Below are 17,664 nucleotides of genomic sequence, written 5' to 3' on the forward strand. Positions count from 1 at the left end.
TCCATTTGCTTTCTATCATAATAGGTTCCCGGGGGAGACTGATCGCCACCAGACACTGGGGTCCAAGTGGCAGCAACGACAGATGAAGAAGGGAAACGGACAAGCACGAAGAACGCCGCCGTCCCAACCCTCCTCCTCTGGCCCACGTCCCCCCCTCAGGTCGCGCTCAGCTTTCCTTTAAACGCTGCCCCTTCCTTGGACCGAAGCTGCCTATCAAGCCGCGTGCAAGTCGAAGCAATTCACCCACCGATGAGGCTGCCCTTGGCGACGTGGAGCTCATTCTTGCCCGAGGAGATCCAGACGCCGCTGTTGTTCACCCCCAGCAGGCTGGGCTGGCACTGAAGCTGCTGAGACCAAAACGCCATGCGCAGCTTATCGGCCACCTTCTCCACGGGCACTTGGGCCGCTGTAGCCACCGAGTGCGTGGCGTGCACGATGGTCTGGAATAAGCTGCACTGGTCGAACACCACGTAGTCTGTGATGCTCACCTGCAGGGACGGCAGACGCTGTCAGGGCGATCTCCCTGCCGAGAGGGAGGCTCTGGCCCACGTGCGCATGCGTGTTAGTGAGGACTGAGGAAAGCCTAGCCGGACACCACCCAACTGCTGTCATGACCCCGGGGGGTTGGATTAGAGGGGTGGACATGTCACCTTTTATACACTCTTCTATCACGTGGGTCTGTTACAAGCCTGTGACTGAACATCACCCCGTACACCTCCAAGACTTTTGTTCTAGTTAGTGAGAATCATTTGTTTTTAAATCCAGGTATTTCTCATGGACAGCATGTACAATACTTAGACTATCCTATATAATAAAGGGCCAATATGCAAACTGACCAAATGGTGGAACTACTGGTCACTATGATGCTCACTGACCATCAGGAGGCAGATGCTCAAAGCAAGAGCTGCCCCCTGGTGGTCAGTGTGCTCCCACAGGGGAGCGCCACTCGGCCAGAAGCTGGGAAGCTGGGCTCACAGCTGGTGAGCGCAGCAGCAGTGGCGGAAGTCTCTTTCACCTCCGCAGCAGTGCTAAGGACCTCTGGGTGGGGGGTGTGTGTGTGTGTGTCTGTCTGTCAGCTTAGGCCCGCTCTCGTACAATAATAAGCCGTAAAGAGGCATTATAAGTAATAATTTATTATCTAAACCAGGACGGTTAGTCCTTATGCCAGGCCAACAGCCTAAAGCCCCACCCCCCATCTTGGGCTGTAGGCAGCACCTGGCTCAGATGCTGGGCCCTTGCTTCTCTCACGTGACCTGAAAGGTGCTTTTCCGGCGCCTCCTGAGGAGACCCCTCCTGCCATTCCTAAAACACTTTCCCGCACGTATCTGCCCTGCTGGGCTTTCCACGGGGCGTCACTGCCCGTTCCTAGGATAGCCTCGTGCCGGGGACATGCCCACGTCTCGCACAATGAAGTGTTGAGTGAAAGGGACCTCAATGTACAAACACAGAAACGAAACGGAAATCCCTGTGAAAATCAGCACTGGGTGCAAACACTGCCCCTGGTCAGTGTGAGCTGCTGCCCCCACTGAAGGAGAAGCGGAGGCTTCACCACGTCGGGCCCCGGGCCCGTTCTCCCCCGGAGCCCTCAGAACGCGGGGCCCGTTCTCCCCCGGAGCCCTCAGAACGCGGGGCCCGTTCTCCCCCGGAGCCCTCAGAACATGGGGCCTCGTTCTCCCCCGGAGCCCTCAGAACGCGGGGCCCGTTCTCCCCCGGAGCCCTCAGAATGCGGGGCCCGTTCTCCCCCGGAGCCCTCAGAACACGGGGCCCCGTTCTCCCCCGGAGCCCTCAGAATGCGGGGCCCGTTCTCCCCCGGAGCCCTCAGAACACGGGGCCCCGTTCTCCCCCGGAGCCCTCAGAACGCGGGGCCCCGTTCTCCCCCGGAGCCCTCAGAACGCGGGGCCCGTTCTCCCCCGGAGCCCTCAGAACGCGGGGCCCCGTTCTCCCCCGGAGCCCTCAGAACGCGGGGCCCGTTCTCCCCCGGAGCCCTCAGAACGCGGGGCCCGTTCTCCCCCGGAGCCCTCAGAACGTGGGCCTCGTTCTACCCCGGAGCCCTCAGAATGTGGGCCTCGTTCTACCCCGGAGCCCTCAGAACGCGGGGCCCGTTCTCCCCCGGAGCCCTCAGAATGTGGGCCTCGTTCTCCCCCGGAGCCCTCAGAATGTGGGCCTCGTTCTACCCCGGAGCCCTCAGAACGCGGGGCCCGTTCTCCCCCGGAGCCCTCAGAATGTGGGCCTCGTTCTACCCCGGAGCCCTCAGAACGCGGGGCCCGTTCTCCCCCGGAGCCCTCAGAACACGGGGCCCCCTTCTCCCCCGGAGCCCTCAGAACGCGGGGCCCGTTCTCCCCCGGAGCCCTCAGAACGCGGGGCCCGTTCTCCCCCGGAGCCCTCAGAACGCGGGGCCCCGTTCTCCCCCGGAGCCCTCAGAACGCGGGGCCCCGTTCTCCCCCGGAGCCCTCAGAACGCGGGGCCCGCACACGCTGGGACCACGCAGGGAGCCCGCGCTTCCCGGTGTGTGCGCCTCGCCAAGGCCGCACCAGGCCTGGAACAGACGCAGCCCCAGCACCAGGACCTGCTGGTGAGCAGGACGCGATGTACATGAAGTGCAGCAGCCAAACAGGCTGCTCTCACGCTGCACAGAACCGCTCTTCAGATGCCGCCTTATCCTAGCCACTAGGCCACCAGGGACTCTGGGCTGCTGCCTAAATCTCTCTAAAGTCTGCTCCGAGCATCACGACACAACGTATCCGCTCTTCTCTTGGCTCCTTAAAGACAGACGTTAGCACGCACATGCAGGGGAGCGTGTGTGTGTGTGTGTGAGAGAGAGTGTGTGTGTGTGTGTGTGTGACGAGTATGACGGTGATGAGTACCGAGAAGGTGTTTTAAAGTCCTCTGTGTAACTCTCGAGTGGCACCTGGCATGTAAATTAGAGACGTATGTCACATACACACGTTCATCCAAGAGCAAGCACACCTGCCTTTCCCAGTCTCACCTCAGGGACCCGGGAGCAACAAGGCGAGTCTGAGGCGACGGTGACAGCTGTGGCGGCGGAGACCACGCTGAACACGCCGTGTGTTTCACAGCCGCCGAGGGCAGCGTGGCCTTCCCCGCCCCGGGAGACCCCGCACCCGGGGGCAGACACTCCAGCCACCCTGGCGGGCACCAAGTCACAAGAGGTGGCTGCTGACACCCCCCTTTCCCAAAGCCCTCCCTTTCGGCGCCAGCGGGGACTCCCCTGCTCAGAGGACTTCCAAACAAGCAGAGAGAGACTGGAATCGTGGGCTGGGTTTTCCAAACCCACTGTCTATCTCTTGTCTGGGCGCGTCTGTCAGGATTAAACATCGTCACCCACCTCCGATGGACGCCACGGGTTTGTTAACGTGACGCAGACCCTAAGCACACCTGCACAAACAGCCTGCGCTCGGAGCACGAGGCACCTCCTGGGCGGGAGGGCTTGGTGCTTCCACTGTGCTGGGATCCAGCAGTCTGACTCAGTAGAACTGAGTACGGTTATTTAATCCCCGCCCCCCCCCCCCGTCTCTTTAGGGAAGAGAGAGGGGCTGTAAGGGGGGGCAGCCCCACCCCAGGGAGACCCCGGGCCGACCGGAACACCCACTTGCCACCAGTGGTCGTCCTCCCCTTGGGGCTTCTTGGGAACAATGCCGGTTCTGAACCACAGGGTCCCGCGGATGTCCAGCGCCCACAGCGTCTGCTGGTCTCCGAGCGTCACACACACAGGTTCCAAGGCCTGCCGTTCACTGAAACGGAGGGGGACAGGGGAGTCAGCGTCCAGGCCAAGCCGCAGGGGGTCTAGGCGTGCCAGCAGAGGGCGTCCTGGGGGTCGGCCTGGGAGAAGACACCCCACCCACAAGATCCCAGGAAGGAAGCTGCGCTGAGTTAAGTTACTGTGCAACATCAATGGTTCAAATGCACCGGAGCTTCTGAAAGGCATACGAAGACCCAGAATGGCAGGAAAGCTCTTGGAAGAAAGTAACCTAAGAAAACAGTGAGCAGAGGCCCAGCAGGAATTCAGGCCCCCAAGGCGCCTCAACCTCCCTGTCCCCCTCCACTGTGTGCCGGGCTGTGCCGGGCAGCTGCAGCTGGGCAGACGCCGCTCTCTCTGGGCAGCTGGTGCCACCCTCACCAGCCTCCAGGCTCAGCTGGGCTCCACTCTGCACGGTGCCCTCGGCCTCCACAGGTGGACCCGGGCGCCCAGTGCTTGCTCCGCTCCCTGGGTCAGTTTACTCTCCCCCGGGGAGCTCCCTGGGGCAGGGCAGGCTCAGGTCTTCGCACACCCTGCCCAGCAGCTCTGGCTACAATGGGTACTTGCTCAAGTTTCGTGGGTTGCTAACTGCAAACCAATATCCTAATCTCATTTTCTAAGGGCTATTAATAATTTTACATTAGCAAAATGATTTGATAGTAATTCTGTAATTAAAATTTTGAATGGCATAATGTAACCAAATAAACTATAATTCAGAGGTCAATTTCAATTGACTAGGAGGATAATAAAGAAAACTATTTGGCTCTACAGCATCCGAGATTCTTTAAGAGAAACCCGACACCGGGCAGTTCTGAAGAGAGACGGTCCTGAGAGACGGGTGGCGGGTGAGGCTCGGGGCTGCACAGGAGGCAGCAGCACTGAAAACGCTGAGCTCTGACCCAACATGCAGCGCCCTCAGAGGTGGACAGTGTCTCCAAGGTCAGGCTGCTCAAACCGGTTCTGACAACCGCAGAGAACACCATTACCATGGAAACCCTCAGGGAACCAGCTCTTCCCCGGGAAGGCTCCCCAGGACTCCTGAGGGGCGCCCTGCTGACAAGGACCAGAGGCGGGACAAGCAGGAGCGGTACCTGACGATGTCACACTTCCACTGCTCGCCTTCAGGACAGAAGCTGCTCACGCCCTCCCGGTACAGGAGGGCTCTCTGCTCCGTCAGCGCCCACACCACGCTGTTCCGGGCCGTCACCTGGGACAGTGGGTATGGGCAGTCGACCTTGATGGCTCTGGCACAGGGGCGATCCACGCTGAGGCCTGCCAGGGAGATGGACAGGAAGCCCCAAACACACAATCAGGTGTCACACCTCACTGTTATTCTGTGTACTTGTTTTCCCTTTTTGATAGTTTGCTATATTCCTTTGTGATAAGAGCTTTCTAAAAAGATCCAGTCAGCCCCTGGTTGGGTGGCTCAGTTGGTTGGAGCATCATCCCATACACGGGAAGGTTGCAGGTTCAATCCCTGGTGGGGGGTATGTACGGGAGGCAACCGATCGGTTTCTCTCTCACACTGATGTTTCTCTCTCTCAAATCAACAAAAAAATCTCAGGTGGGGATTACAAATAAATGAAATACAATACAATACAATACAATAAAAGGTCTAGTCAGTTACCAGAGGGAAGGGAGATGGGGGGAGGTAGAAGAGGGTAAATGGGGGATAAATGGTGATGGAAGGAGACTTTTGATTCTGGATGGTGAACACACAATATAATATACAGATGATGTAATATAGAATAGTACCCGAAACCTATACAATTTTATTAACCAATGTCACCCCAGTAAGTTCAATACAAAAGGGAAAATAGGTCTTATCTACATACAATGGATAAATTGTGCTTAAATAGAACATTTTCAGACGCCCTTGGAAAACCCAGGAGTAACAACTCAGAGCTGGTACCCAGGGTGTCCCGAAAGAAGAAAGAAGCGGAAGCCGGACCAGAGCGGGATGCTAGCCTCTGGCGCCATCTTGTCAGCCTGCTTCGTTCCCACGGCCTCTAGGCCAATCATCAGAGGAATTCTCCTTACCAGAGAGTGCCTCTCCCGAGGAGGAAAGTGAAGTCTGTACAAAATTAATGATTACTTATCAAAGACTTGCAGGAGCCTCATGACCAGGCTCACCTCACCTAGCACCATCTTCCTCGGACCCCTGCTGGCGCCCAGATGTCCTCAGTCCCCAACCACCTCTGCCCCCCCCCGACTCCCCCTCCCCTGACGTAAAAGCAGCCTGAGCTCCATTTTCTTAAGAGGGATCTGCGGCACCACAAAGCCTGCCCTCTTCTAGGTTAGGACTTCTCCATAAAGAAACCTTTCCTCTCCCAGATTCCGACACTCTGAGTTTTGGCCTTTCGAAGCATCAGGCACACGGACTTTGGACGGGTAACACCCAGAGCCAAGAGAGCAGCCAGACTCCAAACAATGGGGCCCAGGCAAGAGCAGCCAGCTCAGAGATGCCCTTCCCTGTGGACAGCTGTGCCCCTCAGTGAGCAGAGGGTCGGCAGCATGAGGCCTCCAGCCACCCTCTCAGAGCAGCTCCAACGAAGGGGCTCAATGTTAACATGAAAACCCTGGGTGTCCTGGGGGAACAGCACGGCCCATCGCTGGGACAGCACCAGCCCCAGGCCCCCTGACTCCCCACAGGGCTCTCGTCCTGCCTCCTGGCACCCTCTGCCCAGCGAGCCAGCAGGCCCTTCAGGGGAGCTGGCAGAACTGAAATCCCATATTCTGTGGTCTTCAATGTGCTCCCAACAGGCCATACAAACACATCTTGCTCAATCGCAGGCCTTGGGGTGTACTTCCTTGCACAAACTAGGTGGGGATCACCTGCAGGACTTCTCACCCTACTGTTAGATCGCTGAAGGAGGAACACACGAGGCCAGAGTGGTGAGGGATTACGAATTTATTCGATCATCTGCACACCGGGTGGCTGAGCCACTTCTCTACCTATTCTGAAACCCTGTCTCAGGACCTACACAAAACATGGGGATGCCCAGCAAGGGGCAAAACTGGGAAAACAAGAACCTCATGTCCAGGGTAACCTTTCTCCCCTTTCATATCACTAGTGAGGCACCTGAGACCCCTCCTCTTTCCCCCCTAAAAATAACATCTAGGGTCTGAGTTGTATTTCAGCTCCAGGCCCAGAAAAGCAGCAAAGTCCAACCCCCTGTGATCGCCAAGTCCAGACTCAGCAGGAAGCAATTACAGAAGACATGACCTTCGTCCCTATTCCATAAAACAAAAAGGCTGGAATGTTAGGTTTGATGGAGCAGTTGATACCCTTCCCCGCAGAACTGGCTTTTCTAGTCGGTTCACTATGGACAGTCCCTTTGCTAAAGACCATTTTCACTTGCGGTGACCACATTCCATTCTCTCCCCTCCGGGTATGCATAAAGAAGTCTCCGCCCAGAAAAATCCCCCAAAAGTCCTTTAAAAGCCGCTGACACCCACCAGGCTCAGCCACCTGGTGTGCGGATGATCGAATAAGTTCTAATCCCTCACCACTCTGGCCTCGTGTGTTCCTCCTGCGGCGACCTAACGACCAATCCTCGGCCAACCTGAGACTAACCCAGACGGTCATGGTGGACAGGGCTCGTGTGAAGCCCTGCCCTGGAGACTCCTAAGGCACCGCCGTTATGAGGCCACCCGCTCCTCCCCCGGCAGGAGCACCAAGAACGAAACTCAAATGCCCCAGAGCTACTTCCTCTGGAAGGGAGACACAGAAGTAGGCCGAGACCAGGGTTGGCCCATGACCCAGGAGCTGCCGAGCTGCCCCCCGGGCTCCAGCAGGCTTCTGGGGTGCGCCGGCCCTCCCACAGCTGGGCTCTGAATCTCCAGGAATCAGCCCTGATAGTTCGTAAGAGAGATCACAACGTTTGGCATCAGCAACACTGCTGGTCAGAAGATCGATCTTTACGGAAATCCAATATGGTCTCTTGACAACCAGAAGAGAGCTCCTGGCTCTGGCTGGTTGCTCAGTGGTTAGAGCATCCGCCTGCAGACTGAAGGGTCCTGGGTTCAATTTCCAGTCAAGGGCACATACCTGGGTTGCAGATTCCTGGGCCCAGGGTCGGGGCCCATGCAGAAAGCAACTAATCGATGTGTCTCTCTCACATGGATGTCTCTCTCTCTTTCCCTCCCTCCCACTCTCTCTAAAAATCAATGGAAAAATAGCCTTGGGTGAGAATCAACAACAAGAACAAGAAGAGTTCCCGCCCAATCCGCCCGTCCTGTGAATCACTGCTCTGGGAACCCCACCCCCCCCCGCCGCTCTGCTGACAGCACACGGACGTGGACTCTCATGTCTCCTTTTAGTCACCAAGTCCCCGGTGTCGCCTCCAGCACAGAGTTCTCGTTCTTCCCTGACCTCCATGTACGCGTGTGCAGAGAAGCGGGCTGTGGCCTGAGAAACCCAGGCACAGCCACGGGAAGGGGCCAGTGGCACTTCTCTCAGCCCCGACCCTGCGGGGTAAGTGACATGCACGGTCACCAGGAAGGAGACTAAGGATGTTTCTGTTCCTCACTAAACAATCGTTCGTTGGTTCTTGCCCTCAATGTGTCCTGGTTGGGTTGGAATCAGTAGCAGGAAACAGCTAACACATGCTCATGGAAGCACCCTCTTCTAGAAGTGTTAATTTCAACGGCTTTTCAGCCTCTTAGTGCTCTGATGGTTCCCACTAGGCAGGGCGCAGAAAGCAGCCGCCACCCCGGGCCGTTACCTGTCTGCAGGTACAGGTCTCCGTTGGTCCTGATGACCCAGGCGGCGTCCTCGCTCAGTGCCACAAACACGGCCTGCGGCAGTGCCTCGTACCAGTGCCGCTTGCCCTTGATGGTCACTTTGCCACAAGCAAAAGCCCGGTTAGACTTCTGCTCAATCTTCCAGAGGAGGGCTCCTGCGGAGGAAGCTGCCGTCAGAATCAGGTGGAAACACTGCGCCTGGCCCTGGGGGGGGGGGGGCGGGGGGTTCTAAACGCCGCCCTGGCTTCAGCCCTCACTGGGGAAGAGCCCCCAGTGCCCAGGTTTGAATCTGTGGCCACCACCTGCCAGCTTCGGGTGTCCTGTCACGTAGTGTCACCAATCTGACCTCATCTGTGAAACGGCGAGACCACATCACCAACACAGCACGGGGCTGGCACCTCACAGGCACTCATCACACTAACGGGGCGGCGCCTTCATCCTTAGTGGCCGAGGGGAGACCAGGTGAACACGTGGGTCACCGTGCGCCCTGAGGCAGGCGGGCGTCCTGCAGGGCGTCAGAGGGCATCGCTTCTGGACCAGCTCCCGGGCAAGATGCAGAGAAGGAAGCACCTGGCCTGGGCTGTGCTTTCCTCACTCAAAGGGATTCTGAAGAACAGCGACGAAGGGGCGGGACGGAGGAAGGGAAGACGGGAGGGCACTCTGCAGATAGGGGGTGTGGCACAGGCCGGGCACCGAAGTGGGAGAAGCCACCGGCCCAGGAGTGACGGAAAGCACAGCAGCTGGGCCAGAGGGTGGGCCTGAGGAGAGGAAGCAGGACAGGTGCCCCGGCAAAGCTCGCCCCAAATGCCACGGCTCAGGGCTCAGGCGCTGACTCCACACGTGGCCCCGAGCCATCACAGCCAAGAACACCCACCTTCTGGGCAGAGTTCTCACGAGAGCAACGCGGGACAGGAGGGTTGGAAACGCAAGGCAAGTACTGTCATCAGGGAAGAACCAAAGCTTCTGAATGGCTGAGGCGGTGACCCCAAAGGTAGACAGAAAGAGAATGGAAACACATCACAATGCCCACTGACGGAGGAGGTCTCTCAGTCGGTCTCCAAAGGAAAAAGATGCTTCAAGCAAGCAGAGATCACACAAAGCCACCCTGACAAGCTAGCATGTTAAACAGTGACAAAGCCCAGGGGAGTCAGGGAAATCCATTGCAAAGTCACAGAGGACAGTCCAAGGTCAGAGACGCACTTTAGCAGGACTTCCTACCAGCTTCCTAGCGACAAACCAGGCACCACCGGCAGATACACAGAAACACTTCTGTCCTGCCCGCCTGCCCCGCAAACAGGTGAGGTGGGAAACACACGACCAAAGAGACGAGCAGGCATTGCAGCCCAGCGGCTCCTCCTTCAGGGACCGCCGCTCCGTCAGGTAAAAGTGGCCGGACCGTGGCATCGGACAGTGGATGCTCTTTCTTTCTACAGTCAGGGAGCAGATTATTCACCCAGAGAATGTATGTATACAGCTCACTTAAAAATGACTTCTAAAAAGGAAACCAAATAGTCTGAACGTATCCAACATGTGCATCGACTCATCTTCCTTAGTTCAGTTGCTTTAAAGCAGCACTAAGAAAGAGAAATGCATTTTATTTCTGTAAGGAGCATGTTAACACCTCCTCCATATCCTCAAAATTCAAGCTATTTGTATAGCCTACAAGAAATGTTCATGTGTTACCACTGCAATTAATAAAAAAATAAAAACTCAGACTGAACATCCATTTACACTATCGAACTGATATCAAACGAAGCAATCTGTTTGGAGAAAAGCCCTCCTCTTGTGGGGAGGGGCGGGGGAGGGCGGGGAGAAGCTGTCTGTGGAATGGGCTGCAGGGACCTCCAGCGCGGGCGGTGACCCTGGGACGGCAAGCAGAAAAGGGCGAACCTGAGGGCGAGACTGCCACCTGCTGGACGGCATCTTCAAACTTCTGCCAGCGCAGCCCGGCACCCCGCAACGCACTGCAGAACAGGCCGCCTCTGTAGTCCAGGCACCAGACGTGCTTCTCCGAGACCCCCAGGCTGAGTATGCCGTGGCCGGGGCCAGAGTAGCCCATCCAGCTTTCTGCAAACTGAGGAGAGCCGGTGAGTTTAAGGGGAGCCGGTGAGTTTAAGGGGAGCCGGTGAGTTTAAGGGGAGCCGGTGAGTTTAAGGAGAGCCGGTGAGTTTAAGGGGAGCCGGTGAGTTTAAGGAGAGCCGGTGAGTTTAAGGAGAACCGGTGAGTTTAAGGAGAGCCGGTGAGTTTAAGGGGAGCCGGTGAGTTTAAGGGGAGCCGGTGAGTTTAAGGAGAGCCGGTGAGTTTAAGGAGAACCGGTGAGTTTAAGGAGAGCCGGTGAGTTTAAGGGGAGCCGGTGAGTTTAAGGAGAGCCGGTGAGTTTAAGGGGAGCCGGTGAGTTTAAGGGGAGCCGGTGAGTTTAAGGAGAGCCGGTGAGTTTAAGGAGAACCGGTGAGTTTAAGGAGAGCCGGTGAGTTTAAGGGGAGCTGGTGAGTTTAAGGAGAACCGGTGAGTTTAAGGGGAGCCGGTGAGTTTAAGGAGAGCCGGTGAGTTTAAGGGGAGCCGGTGAGTTTAAGGAGAGCCGGTGAGTTTAAGGGGAGCCGGTGAGTTTAAGGGGAGCCGGTGAGTTTAAGGAGAGCCGGTGAGTTCTTGCAGAGGACACGCTGAGTCTGCTGTACTGTGTCATCCCTGACAGCACTGCTGTGCTATGCGTCCTTCCTAACGTCATGCTTACATGGAAAGACCTGGCTCTGTCCCATAGGAACAGCTCACCTTACAGACACGTGTCTGTGCATCACCTCACCACCGACATTAGCAGAAGCAGCTCTGCCACTATCTTTGCTGTGTGTTTTAATCAATTTTTAAAATATTTATTGTTGAAAGTATTACAGATATCCCCCATTTTTCCCCATTGACCCCTTCTAGCCCACCCCCGTCCCCACCCCAGGCCTTCACCACAGCACTGTCCGTGTCCATGGGTTTTGCATATAGCAGGTTCTTTAATCTCTCCACCCACCTCGGCTGTTGTGTGTGTTTTAACCACATTTTCTTTCTTTATTTTTTTAAAAAAATATATTTTATTGATTTTTTTACAGAGAGGCAGAGAGAGGAATAGAGAGTTAGAAACATTGATGAGAGAGAAACATCGATCAGCTGCCTCCTGCACACCTCCTACTGGGGATGTGCCCGCAACCAAGGTACATGCCCTTGACCTGGAACCGAACCTGGGACCCTTTAGTCCGCAGGCCAACGCTCTACCCACTGAGCCAAACCGGTCAGGGCTTAACCACATTTTCAATCACTGTCCCAATCCTCACGCACAAGGCACAGGGTGTGGCTCATAGGAATCTGGCCAGGATGCTCTGCGGGGTGAATTTTGAGGACTAAGGTTTTCCTCAGGGGCACGAAGGCAGGAGAAAGGTCCTCAGAGTGCCAGCGCCCTTTCCTCTGGGGAAGGACTTCGCTAAGCTCTGGCCTAGAGTCCCCCGAGCCTGCCCCTCACCTCGTCCACCTGGCGCCGCCACTTGCTGTCACGTGCACTGTGGCGTCCCCGGCTCCAAACAGCCCGGCGGCCGAGGCCCTCAGCACAGACAGACACAGGCCAAGCCCTTGGCACTTCGTCCCAGGACAAGTAAGCTGTGCGTTCCACTTTCGGGACAGCACAGCAGAGGTTGTGTGTGTGTGTGTGGTGTGTGTGTGTGTGTGTGTGTGTGTGTGGCGGGGGTAGGGGGGGGGGTGGTGCAGGGTCTGGGGCCAGCCTGGCCCTTCACTTGCTGTGTGTCCCAGGCTCAGCTTCCTTCTCTGTAAAGTGGGACAGCCGTGCCTACCCCCTGGCTGGTTTTGTTTCTGGAGAAGTAACGCGTTAGCTTGTGAGTGCCTGGCCTGGTGCCTGCCCAGATGGCACCGGCACCAGCGCCGAGAGCCTGGCGGGATGTGCGGGGAAAGCACAGGTGGCTGCAGCTCGCACTCACACCCACTCAGGAGGAAAAGTTACAGCACACGGATCATTCCGAAACCAAACACCTCTAATAGTAACTTCCTGCTATGGGACGTAAACACTAATTAAAAAGCACTTTTTATATAAGTGACCAAGGACGGTTCATAACCGTCTCCTGGCTGCGTGGGCCGGGAGCCCGCAGGCACTGGACCCAGCCCGCGGGAGCCTTGGCGCCAGTACTGCCGGCAGAGGAGCCGGCGAGGGAAAGGGCCGGGGTCCTGCCGCTGGTGGCGTGGGCGCGCCCGAGGGGGCGGCGAGGACAGCCCCTGCCTCCCACCTGCTCAGAGCCCTCCCCACCGCCAGAGCTGGTCCTCTGCCCACCGGTGTCTGAATGGCCAGGCCGAGCCAGGCCGCCCCGAGGCGCCCAAAACCAGTGCCTGTGCTGCAGGACGCTGCTCCTGGGAGACGCGGGTTCCTGAGCAGGGACACGGGGCAGCACGGTCCAGGCCACCGCGGGCCGTGCACCGGAAATGCCCCCGCCCAGACCTCAAACACTGGTCCCGCAGGTTTGGCAGTAGAAACAGAATCTCTTTCCATAGAAAGGAACACAGGTCGCCGCCGACGTCCCCAAAGACAGAAGCCCACATACCTGATCGGACTTCAGCAGCCCAGCATTTTCGTCGGCCGCCTGGCTCAGGTCCTGCAGGGAGCGGCTGCCTCCGAGCTCCGCCACACTCGTCTCCGAGGACGAAGAGGGCAGCCCTTGGGCATAGATGTCCTCCTCGTCGCTGGACGTCAGCACCTGATCCCGTGAGGAATGCTCGGGGCGAGAGTCCTGGGCGCCGGCCGCCAAGGCACAGACAGGAGGGGTCAGCCGTCCGCCCACACTCCCCAGGTCACATTCGGAAGCGACCACTGCTCTCTGGCCCGCGTCATCATCAGTGACAGCGTGCCAGGGATCGGAACCGAGGTGGCCAGGAGCCGCCATGTGCGTCAGCAGGCCCTGCTCTCCGCCGCTCTCCTTGGCGCCGCCTTGGTTCGCTCTGGCCTCCAGCAGCCTGCCCTCGGCACTGGGGACCCCGCTAGGGCTGGAAGGCACGGGGGGCAAGTCCAGGAGAGAGGCTTCAGACAACGTGCACTGGGGGTCCTCGGGCTCCCAGCCCCCCACCCCCTGAGCCTCAGCAGGGCTGTCCTGGTCTTGGCAAGGTGACTGTCTGCTACTGGACCCATCGTCTGCAGGACGAGGCTCTCCCTCGAGCTCTGTGACCTCGCCACCTTCCACGTCTCCCCTCGGGGGCAGGGGTAAGCACAACCCCCCGCCGTGCAGCTCCATCTCGCCTGACGGGCTCCATCGCGGGACCTCCATCCTGTCATCTTCGCTGAGTAAGTCAGGGGCGGGCTCAGGCGCATCCAGGACACTGAATGCCTCAGGGTCATGGTTTTCCCGCAGGACACCATTCACCTCACCGCTGAGGCTGCTGTCCCAGTCGGGAGACTCTGTGCTCAGCCGATCCACCATGCTGCCCAAACTTGAGGTGGTGGACAGCAGGTCTGTGTTCAAGGACTGCGGACTGTCACCAGGAAATTCACAGCAGGGAGTCGATTCAAGGGAACTGTGCCAGGCGTTCCTGCTTCCGCCTTCTAATTTAAAATAAGAATGTTTAAAGTGAGGTATGGTTCTCCATAAAGACATGAATCAAAAACCAACATTTTAAGACCCTGGCCAGGTAGCTCAGTTGGTTAGAGCATCGTCCCCAGTACGCCCAGGCTGTGGGTTTGACCCTGGTCAGGGCGCACATAAGAAGCCATCAATGAATGCATACATGAGTGGGACACACTCCTCTCTCTTCCTCTGAAAGAGCTTTGGCTTAAGAAAAAATACATCTTAGGTAAAGAAAAAAATGTTTTAAATAAATGAAAAATACATTTTAAACTGGCAAAGAACAAACCTCTCAAGTACAAATTACGCCAACACAGGGATATTTTAAATGGATGCAAACATCCTACATGCAATGGGCTCTGAGGCTTCCCTCAAGACATGTAACTCAGAAAGATGAAAGAACAAACGAACCACACACCAACTTCCAGAAGTTATTAAAGCGCTTAGGAATCTGGTAAGATTTCCTTCAATACTGCAGGGTCTTTAGCTAAGAGGCGTATGTTTTTTTTTTTTTTTTTTATAATATATTTTATTGATTTTTTACAGAGAGGAAGGGAGAGGAATAGAGAGCTAGAAACATCGATGAGAGAGAATCATCGACCAGCTGCCTCCTGCACACCCCACACCAGGGATGTGCCCGCAGCCAATGTACATGCCCTTGACCGGAATCGAACCTGGGACCCTTCAGTCCGCAGACCGACGCTCTATCCATTGACCCAAACCGGTTTCGGCTAAGAGGCGTATGAGGCTGAAGTGTGCCATGTTAAATCCCGCATCTGGGAGCACCCTCCCCACCTCTCCCCGCCCCGCGACGGCACATAAGTGATCCATCTAGACACGGCGCCACGTTTGTCTCCTGACCTTCCCGCGAGGTTCCCAATGTCTCTGTCTAGCAAACGGCAGACCTGAGCAAACCAGACTTCATTTAACTCCTGAGGAGCACAGAACCCCGCCGGGAGGCAGGGCGCTCCTATTTAACCCTCACGGTGACGCTTCCCGGGTCAAGGGCAGAGCATTCGCAGAACGCCTCCCTTGGGGAGGGAACACTGTCAGTGCGGACCCTCCCTGCTGGTCCGTGAAGGGCGAGTGCCCCCTCAGCACGCAGCACTCGCAAGGCCCCCGGGAGCGAGGCGCCAGCGTGTGCCCCACGCAGACGTACCTGCCTTCTTCTTCCTCTTCTTCTTCTTCACTTTGAGAGGCTTCACAACGAGCTCCCGGTCGAAGTCTTCCGAGCTGATGACACTGAACCTCTGCGAGGCGGGCTGGCCGCCCCTGCCCAGCTCCAGGGCTGCCTGGGGCCCGGAGCCGCTGTCGGTGGAGTTGAGCGAGCTGCTCCTGCTCCTCGGCTCGCTGGCCACGGAGCTGGCCACGGAAGCGCCTCTGAGCCTCGGCTCAGGGACCGTGGCCCCTGGCGGCCTCGGCTCAGGGACGGTGGCCCCCGGCGGCCTCTCTGTGTGCTGCGCGGCGACTTGCTCTGGGCATCCTGGCGTCTCCAGACTGTCTCGGGCTGAGAGAGAAGAGTTCCATTTGACTACTGCTTATCCGAGAGTCGACGTGTCTAATGTTAACTTACCCTACACACCAGCCTCTGAATGCAGAGCACTCACAAAACTCAAAGAATCGCACAAAATATTCCAATGGCAGCTCACATATCAAAACCGTCTCCCAGCTGCCTCGTCAGTAACTCCACAGGAAGGGACACCACTCAGTCCGGAGCCTCTCACTGACTCACCGATAACGGACAGGGAGAGGCAGTCTGAGAGGGCCTGTGCTGTCTCGGGCTCATCCCGTGCCCTGAATGTACTTTCCTGGCCCCCAAAGGGCTTTGAAAATAGAGGCATGCCTGTCATTACGCTTCTCAACATCCAGGGAGGAGGGGAGGTGGCCACGAGAGCCAATTCAAGACCACGTTCATTAACCCGGCAGCGCCGCTCCAGGCAGAGGCAGGGAGAGGAGCGGCGGGCAAAGCGCCCCGGGCTCTGCCCCAGGACAGAGAACAGGAAGTCCCCCTCCATGGGCCCGCCCTTCTCTCACTCGACACCAGCCGGTCACCAGGGCCTGAGCGGCTCAGTCACAGTCCCTCAGCACAGGACTGGGGCCGCTGGGGTCCACTGCGTGCCAGACACCATTCCAGGTGCTCAGACGGCCTTCACCGGCCGGCGGCACTCCTGTTCCGGGGCTGTCGGGGCAGACAGTGGCTCCTGGAGCTCACAGGCTCTGCTGCGTGAAGCCCAGGGCAGGGTGGTGGCCTGTGCGGGTCACACAGCGAATGAAAGGCAGCTCTCAGTCTGGCGCTGCGCTGTCCGGCCCGGAAGCACTCGCCACGGAGCTGTTTACCTTCAGACGAATTAAAGTGAAACACTGCAAATGCAGCTCCTCAGTTGCCCTTGCCGTTCAAGCCCTCAGCAGCCAAGTGTGGACAGGGCCACCTGCCGGACAGTGCGGATACAGAGCGAGGGAGGGACACGGTCACTCCAACCCCGCGGTGGGGGGGCAGGACGAGGAAGGCGGTGGGCGGAGGGACAGGGGTCTGCACTTCCCACGGGCTTGTTGTAAGAGACCAACAGAACCCCCGTGACACTGCGCTGTGACCTCAGAGGCCCCACAAACGCAGGGGCTCTGGGACCGGACGTCCCCGTGTGCGGCTCACGCAGCGCAGAGGGGGTGTCTTCGGGCCCCTCAGGCCCTTGCTGAGACTCCGCACCTCCACGTGGCTGTTCTGAGGGTTTTGTAAGATCGGGACTGTTGAGCACTTAGCCGCTGTGGTTCCCACCAGGAGCCAGTTCACTAAGCACCCGAGCGTTAGTACTGCGACGTGTGCCCGAGAACCCACAGTAAGGTCCTTTGCTCGTGAGAATCTGGGCTCGTGTGAATTACCAAACCAAAGTCAAAGGCACAGAGGATAACACCCAGTTCTGCAGGAAGAGCTGTGTTAGGTGAAGTATGTCCCAGACGACGGGTTAAATGCTGTAAAATCTTATGCAAATCTAGGTCTTTTGCAGCATTAGTCCCACACGCTGCCCACAGTGTCAGAGGTCGCTCGAGGGGGCACCGAGTTCTCGCTCCCCCTCACCTGACCTCCCACCTTCCAGACCCACGGGAGCAGCTCTAGCAAGGGGAGACCTGTCTGATGCAGGCCGTAAAATAGGTGACCTTCAAGAACAGCGGTGTAAACAGTATTTTAAGAACCATAAGAAACCTGCCAGATGCCTTCCTAGTTTAGATAAAGCCACAATCATCTAGCAAAATGGTCAGTGTTATAAATAAAAACTGCCACTGCACACACACAGTACCTGCATTTCCAATACAAACCTATGGATGCTAGTCCCTCCGGCCTGCTCGAAATTCTTATAATGTTCCTATCTCCCTTTAAGAGAAATATTTCATTTTCCGTGCAGGAAACAGACACGATATCTCCCGATCCTTCCAAACCAGCAATCGTGGCCTGTCCAGAAACAAAAACAAAGTCACCCCCAGGCAAGACTGCTCTTCTAGGCCCGAGCGCACCGCCACGCACAGGGACGCAAGGAGGTGCACTGCGTTTTGCTACGAAACTTCACGGAAGTT

The 17,664-nt window shown here is 57.3% G+C and overlaps 1 protein-coding gene across 1 annotated transcript in view; it reads right to left on the bottom strand.

Annotated features, from left to right (window-relative positions):
- TECPR2 (tectonin beta-propeller repeat containing 2) overlaps window positions 1–17,664 on the bottom strand; it is a 71,763-nt gene that overhangs the window by 25,321 nt on the left and 28,778 nt on the right. The window contains exons 7-14 of the mRNA XM_054715725.1: window positions 17,410–17,542; window positions 15,257–15,604; window positions 13,087–14,078; window positions 10,394–10,577; window positions 8,485–8,658; window positions 4,849–5,029; window positions 3,611–3,752; window positions 248–488 (exon numbers count right to left, since the gene is read on the bottom strand). Coding sequence (XP_054571700.1) covers window positions 248–488; window positions 3,611–3,752; window positions 4,849–5,029; window positions 8,485–8,658; window positions 10,394–10,577; window positions 13,087–14,078; window positions 15,257–15,604; window positions 17,410–17,542 — 2,395 coding nt within the window. The remainder of the gene's footprint in view (window positions 1–247; window positions 489–3,610; window positions 3,753–4,848; window positions 5,030–8,484; window positions 8,659–10,393; window positions 10,578–13,086; window positions 14,079–15,256; window positions 15,605–17,409; window positions 17,543–17,664) is intronic.

This window comes from Eptesicus fuscus, chromosome 5, assembly GCF_027574615.1.
Source record: "Eptesicus fuscus isolate TK198812 chromosome 5, DD_ASM_mEF_20220401, whole genome shotgun sequence".
Taxonomy (NCBI): domain Eukaryota; kingdom Metazoa; phylum Chordata; class Mammalia; order Chiroptera; family Vespertilionidae; genus Eptesicus; species Eptesicus fuscus.